We start from the raw sequence: 20050 nt of genomic DNA, 5'->3' as shown, positions 1-20050 counted from the left end.
ACATGCGATATGAAAATGCCATGTAATAATCTGATATTTCTATCTGTATTGATGACAACAGACTGGAAATATTCAAAATGAAATGGTATTATAAACTGGATGTCATTTTCTTTATACAGTGTTCTCCCTAGGGCCTTTTAGCATCATAGTTATGTGATGCTATAATCTGAAATGTGATGCTATCTGAATTGGTTTCTTATAGATGATGTTATGGATGTGATGCTATAGTTTTTAGAAACAAGATGGTATTTCAATTTTCTCTGTTTACCAGGATGCTAAATGAAATATCTGGGGGGAACACAGTATTGTGTTTTTGAGAAAAAAGAAAAAAAAATCAATCTCATCAAAAAGAAGAAATATACTTTCATGTTAAACAAATCAGGTACTATTATGAAGTTAAAAGAAATGAAAAACAAAAAACAAACCAGTTTACCTTATTATATAAAGAAACATGTTCAATCATCCAAATTGTTGACACAGCTTATATATATAATTTAAAAAAAAAAAATTAAATATCTTGAATGATCAAAAGTATTGTACATGCATCAATTTGTGCATATGACAACAGAAAAACGAAATTGGAATATTTACAAATCTCCTAGCTATATTGATATTTGTATATTTACTGCAGGATGGGAGCTTCAGATGAGATTTACAAAGGTAGAAGTACATTTATGGTAGAATTACAAGAAGCCTCAGACATAATGTTAAAAGCTACACCAAGATCACTGGTTATACTGGATGAATTGGGCAGGGGTACCAGTACCCATGATGGTGTAGCAATAGCTTATGCTACTTTGGATTATTTTATAAAACAGGTATTTCCATTGCATGATAAGAACTTGCGTTTAGTTTTCTGTCTGTAATAGATTCTGATAAACTATGTAATTTGAATTCTACAGCCATCAAACCTTTCAAATAAGAATATGTGAATATACTTTTGCATACTGTAAATTCAGAAATAACTGCAATGTTTTTATTTATGTGAAAAGTATACACCTTATCGATAATCCCGGCTGACCTGGCCGCTTGAACTTTTGACGCATACAACAATCACTTTTTCATTGTGGCGTCAGATATTTTGTATTATGATGTTAAAATTTTACGGGAACCTGTGTGATATCCAGTAATGGTGGACAAATAGCTATAAGGTGTATTACTGTAGAGTGGCAATAATTAAAACTCTGAATCATAATTCCTGTATTGATTTTCCTTCACAAATTGTTGCAATCACATTGATAAAGTCTCATATTTTAACCAGGAATCAGTGATTCACAATAATGAATGCACATCTTAATTTCTCATTGTAGTGTAATAATGTGTAACTAACTTGGAGAATTCACGTATATTTATTAAAAAATAACGTTAAAAACACCTTTTTAAGGATACTAAATTTTGAATATTTGATTTATTCATATTCACGAAAAAATCAAGTGTATTCAAAGAAATATCTTGAATTTGTTTGATGTTTCAACCCAGAAGAGCTGATTGTTGTCTGATCAAGATGTCAGTGAAATTATTTGCATCAGCTTCATATTCATTCTAAACTTGACTTAATGGATGGAATACATTACATATACATATATTGTAGGTTAAATGTCTGACGTTATTTGTAACACATTACCCAGTTTTATCAGAACTAGAACAGATATATCCAAATATAGTACAGAATCATCACATGTCATTTATGGTCAATGAAGACTCAGGTAAAAGAGGTGAGTTTTTGTGTATTATTTCACACCATATTAGTGTGATATGTCTGCTTTGAAAATATGTTTAGTCCTGTAGTGCCAATTTTGTGGATTGAGAATAAGTAAAGAAGAAGTTACAGTAAGCATGCAGTGCTTACTCCTGTTTTTTTTACATGATGCAATGTAACAAGAATTTCTAGGTAAATAAATTATGGATATCAGTTTTGCTATATCTGATTTAGATTTTGAAAAATAACCCATAATCTGTAGATATACACAGTTCGTTTTATTTTTAGCATCAATGTTCATGTTTGTCGACAAATTCAAATCTCAGTTACAGGTTATACACAAACCAAGCGTTCAAACTAAGTTTTGTTAAAATCCATTCAGTGGTTTACAGGGAGATGTTTTTTTTAAATTAACATTGATGGACTATTCTAATTTTATTCTTTCCAATATATTATCAGTGAATACAACAAAGTCTTTTTCATTTGAAGGTGATGAGGACAGTTCCAATATTAATGTAGTGACATTTTTGTACCAGCTTGTCAGTGGCTGTGCCGGGAAAAGTTATGGATTAAATGTGGCAAGACTGGCATCAATACCTCAGGACATTTTAAATACTGCAGCTAAAAAATCTCAGGAGTTTCATAACTTGATTGTTATGAAGAGGTAATACTGGAATTATAACAACAAAATCTTCAGATCCTATAAAGATCGATATACTATCATTTAATAACATGCAGATAGATTTTATATATCGCCTAAATATATTTTTGAATGACAAAAGTTGGTTCAAGTAGTGTATTAGGGTACATAGTTCCAGCGGAAGGAATATTTAAGGTGGTATGGGAGTCTAAATTAAAAATGATAGAATTCGTTCATACTTTTCCAAAACGTAGTATCTCTTGAAATATGTTCAAAAATATCATAAAAATTATAGGTCACCGCACATTTTCTAAAACTACAGGTCGTGACAAAATGACACATTTTGTATGGATTATACAGGAAAAAGCACCATTATGTGATTAACGTGACAGTACCCAAATTGCACCTATTTTGACAGTTTTTTAACCTACGTTTATTTATGCTTCAGACAAGTTTTCATTATGTGTTTATTTTGTAGATGTATCATTATTTACTATATGGTTTCACCAATTTAATTTTGAATCCATATGGAATCATAGAAAAATTGGTCTGAACTGACCTCCAAACCATCAATGATTCTGTAATGAGGAGTACCAAAATTGCATCCATGCTTAAACTCGCATCGTCAAAAGTCGATTAACACAGCTTTTGTTTAATTTCTTCAAATATTTTGAACAATTGGATATTAGTCCATGCTTACTCTTCATTTTTTAAGAAATGGATACTTGTAACATATTGTATTTGCTAATTTTAAAAAAGATGACGTTTTGATGACGTCGCATGGCAACGTTTCCGTACATTTTGCTTATTTAGTAAACACTTCATCTGTTGATAAATACTGTGAACGTTTTGTGTATATCTAAATATTTTTACCTATGTTGAAAGACGTGCATAGTATTAAATCATAAAAATACAAATTGTTTTGTCTGTAGGAAATTTTGAAAGATTCCTGCTGCTTTTTTTGCTAAATAGGTGCAATTTGGGTACTTGGTGCAATTTGGGTACCGTGACGTTAGAAGCTAAACTAAATGATAGAATTGTAAAATAAAATACTAGAAGATAGATTTACTAAAATACTTTGAGAATATCAAAAGAAAAGATAGGGTCACTGTGCGTTTTTTCCAGCTAAAATACAAAATAGCAAAATTCCATGTAGATTCCTTTAGAAAATGCACTATTTCAGAGTTACCTCCCCTTAAAATGCCAGTTTAAAAATATTAAAATTCAAGAAGAACTAATCAACACTTGTACAAATATTAATAGTTATAAGTTATAATCTTCTAAATTTGTTCTTTTCAATGCAAATTCATATTAGTTATCTGCATTCCTGTATCAAATTTTGCTAATTTGATTGAAAATCTGGACCTTAGATTCTCTGTTTTTTACAATCCAAGATAGCAAAAGACAACCATACCACCTTAATGAGTAAATCTGTATTTCTCAGTAAATCAGTATGAATTATGATTAAATAGTTCATTAAAGTAGGACATGTTGGATCTTTTTTTATAACTGTGTAAATCTAAGTGTTATATCTATTGGTCGGGAGGTCAGCAGATCAGCACTTATTAAATGTTAGTATACAATATTTATATTTAATGGTTGGCAGGTAGGCAGGTCGGCACTTATTAAAAATTTGGAAAAAATGTTTTTATGATGTAGTAATACCTTTATATTTAGTGGTCGGCAAGTCGCTAAGTCAGCATTTATTAAAAAATTAGAAAATATGTATTGTCTATAAATGAAGTTGGCATTTATAAGATAGAAGTGTACTACATTTATATTTTATGGATAGCAGGTCAGCATATATCAAAATATTGGATGAACTGATTGATTAAGGTATTAAATGCTGTTTTTTAATGTTAATTAAGTGTCATACTGGTACTGGCATATTTTGTTTATGAACATAATACTTGTTTGAGAAGCAGCAAAATCCATTCCTGCCAACCTGCCCACCTTACTTTTTAGCATACATAGACAAATAAGTACCGACCTGCCGACCTTACTTGTTAGCAAACATAGATTAATAAGTGTCGAATGCCGACCTTTCTTATAAGAAAACATAGACATTAGACGAATAAGTGCAGACGTCCAACCTGCCGACCTTACTTTGAGCATACATAGATAAATAAGTGCCGGTATTGATATGCTGTGATAAAGTGTTTCTTGTAGGTATGGGAAATAATACTTGCTTTTGATAAGAATTATTTTACAATTCATTCAAGATACGTTTATGGCATTTGTTTAGGTGACATGTTTATGGCCTAATTAACACCTTTGATGGTCTTTAATCTGTTGATCACTCTATCTCAGGTTAATCACCACAATTTAAACGCGTCAATGTTTACCTTGCAATTTCCTTCAATCCAGACAATTTGTAACTTTTGTTTCTAATGGCTTCAATTTTTCAATTTTTTTTTAGAAAACAAAAATCCATGAATTTAAAAACCCATGAACATGTAAATGAGGCTCAGACCACAAAAATTGATACCCACGAAGTAAAGTACTTTCACAGTATTTAATAATGAATACCCAGGAATAACAGTGACCCAAAGTAAGCTTATCCATGTAGCATTTATTCTATACTGTCACATAAATCTGTGGTAATTGTCTTTGGCTTTATATGTATAGATTTCTCCACTTTATTTTGATTTGAATGCTTTTTAATGAAAACCTGCTATATCATGCTGAAGAACAATTTATTTTATTTTTCAGGAAGAGAGAAGAAGAATTCAGAAACATCTACAGTACTGAAGACACAAAAGTTTTATTTCAGTCTTTACAAAATACTTCTGCTATGCAATAAACAGTTTTTATAATTCAAGGTGTTTTCTTATACACAAGTACACACATTGAGGTCTTAAATTACACAACTTTTTCTAAGAAATGTTTTCTTTCTCACAACAAATGAAAAGGAGTTTTTTAGAGATATATATATATATATCAGCCATGTAAACTACTCATATAACTATTCCTGTGTGAACTTGAATAGAGATGTCTTAACATAATTATGAAGGGGTTATAAGGCCAAAACAAAATATATGCCTGTTTACGGTTACCAGACCAACCCTATTTTGAACGCTGACCCTTAGCAATTTTATTTCCGTGGTAAAGTGAAAAATAAACTCATGTTAAAAGTGAGATAATGTTGCCTGATACATGCCAATGTCCATGATAGCTGTTTTAAGGAAATTTGCGACTGGTGTGATGAAATAAACATTTTGCCGCCATTTTTTTCCAACTAATAACAAAGGGAAATAATCCAATCATTAAAAATACGGGTAAACTTGCCCATGGACAACTTGGACCACGGCATTACGAACCGCACAACTCAAAATCATGGCACAAAAATAAAATGGAAAAAAAATGATAAAATGGAAATACCGACCTACCTACCCTATTTATTTTAATGATGTAACCTTAAACAAACATTTTTTTTTTGGCCTAAGTATTAATGCAAACATGATGTGATATATATCTAATTAATTAATTACTATGCTCCAATCCAAAAAAGATGTTGAGGATATGCTTTGAGCATTCCTGATTAAGGTAAATTCAGGAAACCTCTTTGATTGCTTTTAATGAAAATTTCATTTAATCATTAGGTATGTTAGTCCCATTTCATTCTGTTCATCTGTGAGTCCCTTGCTTGATTTGATTGAAACCTATATAGGTGAACAATAAAGGGAAGGAGAAGAAGACTTTTTCATTGTGGGGTTCATAGGCCAAAGGCAATGGTTACTTGTTAGAAAATTGAAAAAATGGACTGTTAGACATATTTTTTTTCTTGATTGGAATGAAACTTATACAGGTCAAAGATATAGAAAAAGAAATGAAGTCCATTGATTTTTGAACCCTTGAAATAAGAATTTTGAACTCCATTTTATGCAGCATCTGTTAGAAGGGGCAGTTATTTACTTGTTTTAAAGGAATTGGAGAAGCCATTGTCAACTTCACTAAATTCCGATTTTTTAGTGAAATAATATCATTTATCTAGCAGAAACTATGATTATATCATTTGCCTCTAATAACATTCTTATGGTTGTAGGTTAAACATATCTTCATAACAAAATATACACCAATTCCTTTCACCAGGATAAGGATTTTGAAACATTTTATAGTCTGTCCTCTCCTTTTACAAAAATAAGAAAGAAACAAAGTTAAACGGAGAGAAGTTTTACATAGTATAATATGATAGTTCTGATTGATTCTCAATAAAAATGTAGACAAATATGAATAAAAGTTACTTTGACCAACTTTTTAAAGTACTGTGGTTACAGACAATGGAAGCTTGGCCTATCAATTCTTTTGACTTAGTTCTAAGCAAGAGGTGACTGAATCAAACACAGAAATGTTCTGCATGATTAAAATAATAAATCTATCAATCATATTATGCCCCACTTATTATGCCCCTTTTAGGGGCATTATATTATTTGGTGTGTCTGTTCGTTTGTTCATCCTTCTGTCTCGCTTCAGGATACAGATTTTGTCAAGGTAGTTTTTGATGATGTTTAAGGTAACACAATACAAAGATTTTTCATCCCCAATCAGACATCTTTAAACTGATGTTATTCCACTCATCTTTCTTTAAATTTTATAAATGAGGTACCAAAAGAAAGAAGAAGGACCAATCTTTCAAATTGTGATAATTTCATTATGACATAATTATTACATCATTAATTGTTATGTAATTAGTTGCCATATTGTGATGTCTATACTTGAATAAATTTAGCTTCTTTGTTATTCATAGCATCCCAAAATATTTTATAGATTCGTGCACAACACAGTTTGACCTCCAAAACTGTGTCTCAGATTTTTCCTAATGTATTTCATTCTCTCATAAATCTTCGATGAAGTTTGCAACATCAATTCATAAGAGACCACTAAATTCAATTGGGTATAAAATTTGTTCTATTGATGTTTTTGGAAATCTGAGACACCGTTTTGGAGGTCAAGCAGTGTTGTACAAGAATATATAAAATATTTTGGGATGCTATGAAGAACAAAGAAGCTAAATTCATTCAAGTGGGGACATCACAATATAGCAACTAATTACATAATAGTTAATTATGTAATAATTATGTCATAATGAAATTATCACAATTTGAAAGATTAATCTTTTTTCTTTCTTTTGGTACCTCATTTATAAAATATAAAGAAGGATGAAATGAATTACATCAGTTTAAAGTTGTCTGATTGGGAGTAACACAATCTTTGTATTGTGCTACCTTAAGTCCAATCAACTTGAAATTAGTACCCATGTTCCCTATGATATGATCATAGTTATTTTAATGCTAAGTTTCGAGCACAATTTCACAGTCCACTGAACTTTGAAAATGATAGTGTGAGTGGGGTATCCGTGTACGATAAACACGATTGTTATAATTTTATTTTGAGAAGATTATATTTAGTAATTGTTCTATTTCCTGTTGAGCTGAACTTGATACATTGCAACCGATCCTGTTGCTGAACCAATAACCCATACTAAAGGTTGTCCATTTGGTGACTCGTTGGCATTTATAATTCTGCAAATAGATAGAAAAAAAAAAATTTAGCAGAAGTATTATAAGTAGGCGAATTCATTTTACTATTGAACAAAAATCCTTTGTAGGCCGGACTATCATAGGCTACACAAAATCCCAAGGTGGTGGCTGATGATCTGTGATGTATTACTTTGAAAGTTTTTTTTTAACTAGGAACTCTTACACTTTTATACATAACTGATCGTGTTTTATGGATCTTTTGATATACATGGTGTCTTCAATGTCCATACGTTTTACTGACATTTCAAATACTAGTAGTCTACGCGTAAGTGAACGTTGTAATTTTGTTAAGATGCACAAATACTGTAAATTATTTTTTATCCTATTGGTATTTTATATTTATGAATGCGAATCCAAAGAGCGTGTATTCATAAGTAATATTGCCCCCATAAGGAGCAATAAAGGCAACAGTAGTATACCGCTGTTCAAAACTCATAAAACTCAAGCAACCAATTCCTTGTTTTTCGAATCCTACAAGTGATATGTTTTCCATTTTCATACAATACTCTGAAGTCTCACTTACCTTTGATAATTATTAGCATCACCAGACCTTAGTAATTTTATAGACTGGTTTACAGTTTTGTATCTAGCCAATATTTGAATTGGAACGCAGACGATTATATGTACTTACCCGATGTCGGTTATAATTCCGTCTCCAGCTTGTCCATTGGTGTACAATGTATTCCAAGGCTGAGTTGTCATACCTTCACGGTGTACAGATTGATGTCTGGGTACCAATAAGTCATCACTGTACATGTGAATGAGCCCAGTTCTTGTTCCTACGACTATTATTGGTAAATTATTTCCATAAAGACCACTTGCTACAGCAGTGGGCTCTGGGCCCTGAAGAAATGATTAAGGAGCATGAATGTAGATGTTTGAAATATAAAAGACAGTATGATAATTGGAACTGCTCCAGGAGGGTACCCCTAAAGTCACAAGATCACGTATCAGCAAATTAAAACAAACATTCTCACCCCATTTGTTCATAAGCTGACAGTTTCTTTAGATGAGACGTCAGGTTTGTTTGTTTTTTGTTTTCTTTGTCAATAAAAAAACTTGCCATCTATCTATGATGAGTTTATTTACTACCACTGGGTCGATGCCACTGCTGGTGGAGATTTATTTCCCCGAGGGTATCACCAGCACAGTAGTCAGCACTTCTGTGTTGACTTGAGTTATCATTGATATGTTCATAATTATAAATTAACTGTTAACAAATTTTGAATTTTTGAAATACTAAGGCTTTTCTACATCAGGAATAGATTAACTAAGTTGTATTTGGCATAACTTTTAGGAATTTTTGGTCCTGAATGCTCTTAAACTTCGTACTTCATTTGGCCGTTTTCACATTTTTATATTCGAGCGTCACTGACGAGTCTTTTGTAGACGAAACGCGCTTCTGACGTAAATATGAATTTTCAATCCTGGTATCTATTTATGATGAGTTTATTTGCAAGTCCACATACTTGGTATTGATTTTAATGTCACAATTTTCATCCATAACCAATGGTTCTTATTTCGGTCTATTTTACATTCAAGTATATTTTACTTATTCCTGTTACCCTTACATATTCATTAGAACAAACGAATAATAAATGATTTCAATATGTTCACCACCCAGGGTTTGTAACTGTCTTGTATAGTTATAGGCACAGCCCAATTGAATGGCAATTGATCGGTAAATGATTTCTAAGATCTTCTTAAATCCTGAATTAAATAGGAGATACATTGCTATCTTAACAAAATTGGCTTGTAACTTACATGATCGTCAGAACGCTGATCAACCTGTTGTATTGGCGATTGGTTTCCATTGTTGGCTTCTCCGTTGAATGTTGTTGGATAATTTTGGAATTCCTGAGTTTCTAATTCATCTCCAGTATCAAACGCTAAAGACATTGTTTGTGTTTGCCACAGAGAGACACTGCGTCCTCCATAACCCATCACGTTCTTAACTTGTCTTGATATAAAATCAAAGTGATCACTATATCTTACTTGCCATCTACCTGTAATGTTGAAGGGAAGGGATGACAAAATATTCAAGATTGGTACAGACATAAAAAAAAATTATAAAAAGGCATTGAGATTTATATTAATGGACTCTTTTAATCTGGCTTATTCCATATGTATTGAATTTTTGTTGTAATATTTTGGAAAAATGATCCGCAGGTAATCTTTCATTTGATCTGTAAAATATAAGATTGGGAATGTATCAAAGTGACAATAACAAAATGTTTTAATGTATCTAAATTCATCCTCCTAATTTAAAATGTTCCCTAAAATAGAAGATATATAAAAAAAAAAATAAAGTATAGTTATTGATGCTATTGATTAGGTTAATTGTTTCCAGTAAAGGTAGCTAAGGTATTTTCAAATTCAATTTGTGTTTTATTAAAAAAAACGTATTTTTTTTTACAATTAATAATTAATTGCTTATTGTTGTAAATAAACTCATCATAGATACCAGGACTAAATTTAGTATATACTCCAGACTCATCAGTGACGCTCGAATCCAAAAAAGTAAAATATTGAATAATTTTACAACGCTGCATGTACTGATTTATTTCTTACCAAGTTGTTGGTTGTTGCGTACGGCTGTTGACATTTCGGAAGTGAATGATGATTCGTCAAATTCTCCATCTAAACAAAAATACAAAATGAATCATCTGCAATATGGTCTAATATAATGGTTGGACAACTATTCACTCATATCTTTATACAAAAAGTGTTTTCCCCGGGGGAAATATATAAGAGAACATAGTATTTACATCAAGACTTTTGGTATTCTAATTTTTTCAAGAGTTTCTCCCACATAAAACAATTATCGGAATAATTTTGATAGAAAGCAATCTTTAATGGATGGATGCAGGTAAAGTTCGCTAATTATGTTTAAACTGTATTAAAAAGCGAATTTTAACAGAAAAAAATGACTCGTTAGTCAGATTTGGAAATTTGTAGTACAACTTAAAACGGAAAATTAACTCATTTGATTTGGAAAGTTGTCATTTGATTAAGTTTATATCAAGTACTTACCATTAGCAATTGTTCTTGCTCGTCTCGACTCATCGAATGTATCACCTTGCACTGCGGCATATCTTTTGATGACTCCTTGATTTGCCGATAGTACATATTCTTGTCCATTCAGTGTAACAATATCAATATCTGTAGCTTGGTACATTGAATATACAGGACGGCGTACCAAATTTGCCCCTAAAAGTAGAAATAGGACTAATTTGTTATCCCCTCCTCACTTGTGGCTTGTTCTTTTTTGTTATTGTTGAAATATTGATACATTAATTTGATGACTACCGTTTTAATCAAACATGTATTAAAAAAATTTCCCCTTACTTCTAATGGTTTGGGTTTGTTATCATCCCGCTCTTTTTGTCTGTGCATGTCTGATTAGTATTTTGTTGTTACAGTGTATCTTTTATTTCTTTACAGAAGTATTAGTCTTACGTACTCGTAATATGCCTACTTTTTTTTACTGTAAATTATATCCTACCTCCATCCTGGTCACTGCAATCTGTATTATAAAGCGTCCAATTTTTTATTCCAAGCGCAAATATTTCATTTACTGAATAAGAGTTAATGTCTATTCTCGCAACTGCATTGTTTTCCTGAAAAACACAATATATTTTAGAGCCTTTTTTATTTGATTTGATCATTCTTATTTTAAAAAAAAATCAGATTCTTATGGGTATTTGAAATCAGAGATCTATATTCTAATTATATTGTGAGTTGATATGCATGACTAATGAATTTGCACAACTCAGAGCGAACATGTTTTCTCTCACCTTCGCTTTTTGATGAGGTAGGTGTGCATTTTAAAACTTAAAAGCTGTGTTCGATATCATTATAACTTCACTTCATAACCCATTTGATCTCTTTAATCTATTTGAAAAGTGAGGTTCGAATGTAAAAAGATAAAAACAGTCAAATCAAGTCGAAGTCGAGGAGCATTAAGGACCCAACATTCCGACAAAAACAGCCGAGGTAATCTATTTCTGGTATATAGTCACAATGGCATGTTAATTTCAACTACGATTGTCTTTAGTTTTGTGTCACTTATATCTTGTAGATATCTTATCTATTTTTAGCTTATTAATCTGATTTGCTCAGACAAACACACCCCAATTCCCGGAAGCAGTTTATATGTTCCGCCGCTTAGCAAGAGCTTGTACATGAATCATATATGATTTTAAAACTTACAGGAAGAGAAACGTAAGCGAATCGTTGATCGTTGCTAATGGTAACCTGGTCAGGCTCCAGATCGTCAGACATTTTGTTTATAACTCCAGCGTTATGGTTGCCCTGGTATACCCATCTCACTCCTTTGCTCTGATATTCGGCTTCTCTATAACAAGTAACATGACTCGCTTAACACTTTTATTTCTCGTTCACGTTTTTTTTTTTATAAAAATATTATGCAGTTAAAAGAGAAGTGAAAAAGCTCATTAATACAGTCAAAACTGCTTAAGAGACCACCTGTATTAAGCAAAAACCTGTGTTAAAAGACCACCAATTTTAGATCCCTCTGTAGTACAGTTCATATAAATAGAACATGTATTAATAGACAACATGTCTTAAGAGACTTTTTTTTTGCTCTCCCTTAAGTGGTCTTTTTAAACAGGTTTGACTATAATATAATTATCGTATTCATCTCTAACTTTAAGATTTATTAAAAAAATGTTTACCTGCCACCTAAAAATCTCTCAAAATTAATTGTAACTAGTGCTGGTGTACTCAGGTCGTTTCTCAACAATATTGTAACTGTCCCTTGTGGATCAACAAACTGTTGGGCAACAGGATCCAAGTCACCCCGACCCTCGTTAGCGATAATAAGTTTTTGACAGTCACTTGTAAATGCCAGTCCCTTGGGATCAACACCAACTGAAACATGAATAAAGATATTATAATTATTGTAGTAATAATAGCATAATGATCGAAGAAAGCAGTCAAACAATATCCTAATATCATTTTCCACTTGAATATTTCCCTGGAAATGACAATGGACAGAGTGTTTTGTTTTCTTATGAATAAAGGCAACAGCAGTATACCCTGTTCGAAATTCAGAAAATCCATTCAGAAAAAAACAAATCAGGGTTACAAACTAAAACTGAGGAAAACATCAAATATAAGAGGAGAACTACGACACAACAGAAACACAAACTTAAACTTTTTTTTCACTCTTTTCCTCCATTATGAATTATGTCCTTGTATAGCCTTCACAGATTTAGATAATTGAAGCAACATATTTGATTTCCCCTCCCTTTTTTATAGCTCATAAGCCCTTGTTAATGTATGTAAATTAAGGTCACCTTTAAAATGTTGCAAAAATCGTTAAATAAACATAAATAACGTTGCCATTCACGTAATTTCCTAACGGTGTTTGTCACAAAAACTTGTCTGTACATAGGTACAAAAAATTTCACAACAACGTCAAAGGGTTATATCAACAATTTAGCATAAAAGTAAGATCTAAGGAATCGTTATTTTTCATTGTTCTGCAACGTTCTTCCTCCTCCAATATTGAAGCTGTAACTAAGATTTTATATATTATTCCACTGCATGTTGATTTTGATGGTGAAATCAACATTTGATTGGTTGAAACTATCACACGTGACGTCGAACAAAACTTCTTATTCCCCTCTGAGTATCATATTCCCCTCTGTAGATCGGGACCTCCTAATATGACGTTACGCGCGGTTAATGTGCATACCGTTTTGAAAGTCGTTTAATTAAAATAGTGTTAGATAAGTCATTACTGTGTTTAAATTTATTCAAGCGTTAAAATAAAAAGACTATTACAGCTTTTACATTAATGCTAGCAAGACAAATCTTTGTTTGGCTTGCTTGCTTTGCTTGTATCAATGTTTGCTCAAGCATGACAATTAAGATAGGCGGGGCTTCAGCTGTATACATCATACTTAAATTTTATTGGCCGTTATGTTTGAGGTTAAGGACACTAACTTTTGTCACATTACAGGATGAAAAATATAAAGCGCAATCGTAGAAATGGAAGCCAAAAATTGTTTTTTTTTCTCGAAGATATGCATTTTCATCATCCAACTTAAAAGACTGGCGTCAAGTACTTTTAGTAAAACAAAATAGCTATTCGAACACACCTACTCTGATTTTGTGATTCATAACATAGGTATTTTATTTGGCCCATATATTTCATCTTTTAGTACTGTGATTTGTTTATGTTATAAAGTCAACCTGTAGCTTTGCTATATAAAAATGATAGAATCTGAAGCGAGATGATGTATCAAATATTGCTTTGTACGTTTTCAAGACAAAATATTCATCTCAAACACACCCCAACATAAGAAGGTGCACTCGATTTTTTAATAAAAGGGATAAATTAAGTAGGGGAGAAGAACGAGTTAATTCATCCATTTTATTTATTATGTCTATTGTTATTGAATATTGAGCACTTTGGATTAATGTTTGCTTGTAAACCTTCAAACTGATTATTCTTTGTTTATAGAGAAGGCGATAAATGCTTTCTGTAATCAGTGTTTACTATAGTAACAAATTTTTTAAAAGTTAATAGAAACAAATAAAATAACAATTTTCTTCTCATATACGAAGTGTTTTATTGGAAAAAAAACATTTGCATAAGTTTTCAATTTATCTATAACATAGTTAAGCAGAACAATTAGATATCAAGTCGACGACATGGTTATCTATCAAGTTGGATGAAGAAAATGCATAACCTCGATTTTTTTTAAAAATTACCACGGACGGAGAACATGTCAATCTATAAGTTCGGTTATTTCCGTGTCTGTCCTTCCATTATGTGACTCATGAAATTAAAAAAAAAACTTGGTAACAATTGTATCAAAAAGAGAAAAATTAGTGCACCTTCTTATGTTAGGGTGTGTTTGAGATGAATATTTTGTCTTGAAAACGTACAAAGCAAGAACATTTGATACATCATCTCGCTTCAGATTCTATCATTTTTATATAGCAAAGCTACAGGTTGTCTTTATAACATAAACAAATCACAGTACTAAAAGATGAAATATATAGGCCAAATAAAATACCTATGTTATGAATCACAAAATCAGAGTAGGTGTGTTCGAATAGCTATTTTGTTTTACAAAAAGTACTTGACGACAGCCTTTTAAGTTGGATGATAAAAATGCATATCATCGAGGGAAAAAAAATACAATTTTTTGGCTTCCATTTCTGCGATTGCGCTTTATATTTGTCATCCTGTGATGTTTTAAAATTTAGTGTCCTTAACCTCAAACATAACGGCCAATAAAATTTAAGTATGATGTAAACAAGCTGAAGCCCCGCCTATCTTAATTGCCATGCTTGAACAAACATTGATACAAGCAAAGCAAGCAAGCCAAACAAAGATTTGTCTTGCTAGCATTAATGTAAAAGCTGTAATTTACTTTTGATCCGCACTGTTTATGCCGTGTTTAGCTATTCAAACAAGCAGATAAGAAAACAAACGTATACAAATTAATATAGTATATTCAGTAAGTAAACGAAGCATAGGCAGTGGAATAAAACATTCATTTCCCTAAGCTTCGAGAGATATGAAGATTTGTTCACCCTCGAAAAATCACATTTCCCTCGGGCAGAGCCCTCGTGAAATACGAATATTCTTGGGTGAACAAATCTTCATATCTCCCTCAGGAACGGGAAATAAATGTATAATATTCTCATGCGGGAACAAACTACTACCTGGTTCTCTTCCAATCAGAACAAGCTGTGAGTCTCCACGACGAAAGGGCACAAACATCTCCACGTGTCCTTCCTTAGTAGCGAGTGGTGACTCTAAAGATACAGCAACTGAATCTGGACAAACAGCAATATCATTGGCTCTTCCATTTTCTGTTGCACTAAATTCGTGCGTGTGGATTACTGATGGAGATGATGGGTTGCTTGCATCTATGATATGGAGTAGACGTGGTTCGTTTGTCGCTGTTTGACTGCCTGCAATTTACAATACATTTCTTTTTAGATCTACAGGAGAATTGCAAATATGTTTAAATCATTCATAACGAGTGGCTGGACATGCACATATATTACAGATGAGGGATTCATTGTTAACAAGAATGTGTCCATAGTACACGAATGTCCCACTCGCATTATCATTTTCTATGTTTAGTGGACCTTGAAATTGGAATAATATCTCTAATTTGACATTTAAATTAGAATGATCATATCATAGGGAACATGTATACTTAGTTTCAAGTTGATTTGACTTCAACTTCATCAAAAACTACCTTGACCAAAAACATTAACCTGAAATTTGCACTATCATTTTCTATGTTCAGTGAACCGTAAAATTGGGGTCAAAATTCTAATTTCGCATTAAATTAGAAACATCATATCATAGGGCACATGTGTACTAAGTTTCAAATTGATTGGACTTCAACTTCTTCAAAAACTACCTTGATCAAAAACTTTAACCTGAAGCGGGACAGACGGCCGAACGAACGAACGAACGAACGGTACGACAGACGGACGGACAGACGGACGGACAGACGAACAGACGCACAGACCAGAAAACATAATGCCCATCTACTATCGTAGGTGGGGCATAAAAATACACGACCACATCAGATCGATTGGGATATTGATTTCAAGATACCTGCCTAGTTAAATTGAATTGTTGTGTTTGTCATACACGTGACAGTTTTTAAAAAGGCATGTTTCAAGTCATCAATATGATAGTCCATCGCATATCGGTTCAATTAGAATGGTGTTACAGTTTTATCCGAGATGATGGCTAGCGTATAAGAACATTTAAATTTCAAGTACTTAGTAGATGTATTGTATTTAGTCTGTAGTTATCGCCCCTACAATATTCAAATTAATGTATAAATGATTATAAAGCCAATTTGGTACGCAATAAGCAGGGATAGAACTTAGACTTTGGCAATGGTAGCCCACAGCTTAAACTTTGTAGCCCGCCTATATAGTCCTATACAAGAAAAGCAGAAATTCAAGGAGCCCACACCAAATTTTAGGGGCCATCGGCCTGTGGGCCTCTGATAATTTCATAACCTGAATAAGGTCATGTGTTTTCTTTTGCAATGGAGTGGAAAGCATGTGAACTCGGACAAGCAAACCAAAATGGACCTTCAAAACCCCAGAGTAGCTGTTTTTGCATTTTTTTCTTGGAACATTGCAAAGCAACCACAGTCTTATGTTAAGTTCTTTTAAAAAGGGAAAGTATGTTGTAGAAACCGACTACAGTAGTTTATCTTATGTTTTGATTTTGAATCATTATGTTCAATTCGCTATATAAAAATATCGAAATTTGTAAATCTGCAGGATACTATGATTAATTAACGTCTTATCAGGGCAATTCACAGCTTGACATTAGATTGTATACATGTCTATTGTTGAAGGTAGTGTATATATATTTTGTGTGCAAATTGTAATACCTCTAATCAGGGTTTCCCCTGGGTCAATTATTTTTTTCGCCACCTCTTTCGCCAAAACAATATATTTTTCGCCACTTTATTATTTTTTTCGCCATGTGACACAAATATATAAAGGCTCTAATGGTTCATCCTATTAGTTTTGTTAAAATAGCACTTTTCACAAAATGTGCAGAATTGATCTTTGTTTCAAATAAAGAAATACTTGGCATGTGTAAAGTATTATCTTTTCCAGTTATATAGAAAAACATTCACGTAACATTTCATTGTATATAAGAAAACAACCATCACTGGAAGTTAACCAATCAAATGTTCACCGCTTTTTTACCGTGTGCAAGCTTTACATGCCAAGAAATCCTCGCTAAAAATTCCGGTCGACCCCCTACGGCAGTCATTAGTAGCTAAAGATTTGATTTCACTCAAGAAATTAATGTATGACCTTCATGTACGTGTCGCTTAGAACACGGCCATATACCAAATGGTCAAAATTAATCATCCATGTAATTTGCTGTATGGGGTGTTTGCAGAATTTCAACGGAGACAATTTCTTGGCATGAGTAATCATGTAACCTCAAGTTTCCAAAATATTTTATAGAAGCACCATATAAAAATGATGATGCTTAGAAACACATAAGATACATGTTTATGTCTCAGTCTAATTGTTTTACTGCAATGAAATGTAGAATTAATTTCCTATAACTCAAATTCAAGGGGATATTGTTTTTACCCTTTTCGTATGCCACCGGATGTGACGTACGATATTTGGTGGTAGTACACCTGGTATGTAGTGCTTGGTAGCTCAAATAAAACATATCCAATAAACATTTACCTAAAACATAGAGAAGACGTTCCTGTGCATGATAAGCAGCCTGGTGAGCAGCATTTCTAAGCAATCCAAATCTGTTGTCAGTTGTGTACGGCAGCTTCGTATAACTCAATTTATTTAGGCTGAACTGACAGAATACTGCTGCTATGTGGAAAACGATCAGTATCAAGGTCTTCATTTTCTGTAGAATAAAATTAATTCCGATATTAACAAATATTTTAAATCAAGTTCACAACAATCACATATAAAAAGATAAAATATAAAAACCATTTGCAATAGTAAATTGATATTAAATATAAGTCCAAATTACAATTATATGTACCATGTACTCAATTATAAAAAAATCTTTCTTTTTCTTATTTTTACACAATTTCATAACTGCGAAATATACCCTTTTAATGGACAGATCAAGTTAAAAAAACATTTTGATCTACAGGAAGAGTCTGTAAATTTTCTCCTTTGATTTGGAAATATGTACCTCAGTATGACAAACATTACTGGATTGCCAGAGGGAAATATAACACTAGGTTTCCATTCGTTTGATGTGCTTGAGCTTTTGATTTTGCCCTTCTGGAATTAGGACTTTACGTTTTAAATTTTCCTCGGAGTTGAGTATCTGCGTTTTTCTATGTTTAATAGGTTGTTTCAACTTTCTTACCGAAGTCACAGAAGAAAAACATGCATGTAATATAAAGCATAAAAATTGTGAAACAAACTAGGTTAATAGACAAACATCTTAAAACCATGGATAAACAAAATATTTTGGTCGAAACATTAGTTAAAATGATCTATGTTGGCTTTAATATAATGTATTTTAAGACCATACGACAATGTCGAACGAGGCAACGCTTGAGTCCCAGGTCAATCAAACTAAAAATCCATAGAATCTATAACTATTATATCAGTGAAAACTGAGTTGTTGTGTATTACAGTTCTTAAAAAAATAAGAAAGGTGCAACATCGAAAATATCGAAAATATCTTAATAAAAATTTCTTAGACAACATTTGTTTTTATAAAAAATAACATTTTTAAAATCAATTCTGTTAACTTTTATAAGAATATGTTAGAGGAAATCAAATCCTTAAAAACAAATTGGTACCAACTGTTTGCATACTTATAACAGGTTACTTACTTGTCTTCAGTATCCACCTTTGGGTCAACAAGATAGCCGCAACAAGTGACCAAATTTCTATTGTTATCAGATAATCAGGAATGACTGGTCTGAAGACATCACGAAAATCATCTTATGCAAGATTTGTTATAAGGTCAAGTAGGTGTAAATTGTTATATATGAACTAACAACCTTATACATTGATACGAGTTGGAATGTAGTTTACCGATGTTCATGTGATAACATTAACGGTACCAATTTTTCTGCCCCAGATGTTCATTTTGACAATAAATGATGATGGAGGCCAAAATATTTGAAAATCAAGATGAAGAGCTATAATCCAAAAAGGTACAAAAAGTGTAGCCAAAGCCGGACAAGGAGTGAGAAATTTGCATGAGGGAGACACATTCGTTAATTTGAAATAATTTCTAACATTTTGTAACAGCAATGTTTAATAACAAATGATTTACGTAATACTTAATACATTTTGTTCTGCCCTTTGGTAGGATTGTTAATTTTATTACTACCACTGGGTCGATGCCTCTGCTGGTGGACTATTAGTCCCCGAGGGTATCACCACCCCAGTAGCCAGTACTTCGGTACTGGCATGAAAATACGGATTTTTTTTGTGTTATTAAAATTTACTGTTACAAAATGATAGAAATTATTATAAATTAAGGAATGTATCTCCCTCATGCAAAGCTCTGATTCCTTTCACGGAATTGGCTATACTTTTTTGACCTTTTGGATTATAGCTCTTCATCTTTTATATAAGCTTTGGATTTGAAATATTTTGGCCACGAGCATCACTGAAGAG

At 32.3% G+C, this 20050-nt stretch overlaps 2 protein-coding genes across 3 annotated transcripts in view; one reads left to right on the top strand and one right to left on the bottom strand.

Moving 5' to 3' along the window:
* LOC143072767 (DNA mismatch repair protein Msh3-like) overlaps nt 1-5160 on the top strand; it is a 33521-nt gene extending 28361 nt beyond the window's left edge. Inside the window, exons 18-21 of one of the 2 annotated variants that reach the window (XM_076247860.1) lie at nt 632-818; nt 1592-1706; nt 2189-2363; nt 5052-5160. In XM_076247860.1, the coding sequence (XP_076103975.1) occupies nt 632-818; nt 1592-1706; nt 2189-2363; nt 5052-5142 (568 nt within the window). In that variant the 3' untranslated portion in view covers nt 5143-5160. Of the gene's footprint in view, nt 1-631; nt 819-1591; nt 1716-2188; nt 2364-5051 lie in introns of both variants that reach the window. The other variant, XM_076247859.1, reaches the window with a different exon arrangement.
* A 2552-nt stretch (nt 5161-7712) lies between these two features.
* LOC143072766 (mesenchyme-specific cell surface glycoprotein-like) lies at nt 7713-19381 on the bottom strand. The gene is made up of 11 exons (XM_076247858.1): nt 19255-19381; nt 18125-18302; nt 15587-15838; nt 12577-12772; nt 12092-12236; nt 11385-11499; nt 10913-11089; nt 10451-10519; nt 9644-9885; nt 8511-8722; nt 7713-7861 (listed from the first exon to the last, which is right to left on the bottom strand). Exons 2-11 carry the CDS (start codon nt 18297-18299, stop codon nt 7756-7758), a joined length of 1689 nt encoding a protein of 562 aa, XP_076103973.1. The 5' UTR covers nt 18300-18302; nt 19255-19381; the 3' UTR covers nt 7713-7755.
* Nucleotides 19382-20050: the final 669 nt, after the last annotated feature.

Source organism: Mytilus galloprovincialis, chromosome 4 (assembly GCF_965363235.1).
Source record: "Mytilus galloprovincialis chromosome 4, xbMytGall1.hap1.1, whole genome shotgun sequence".
Classification (NCBI taxonomy): Eukaryota; Metazoa; Mollusca; class Bivalvia; order Mytilida; family Mytilidae; genus Mytilus; species Mytilus galloprovincialis.
This window is presented reverse-complemented; position numbering and strand designations above follow the sequence as displayed.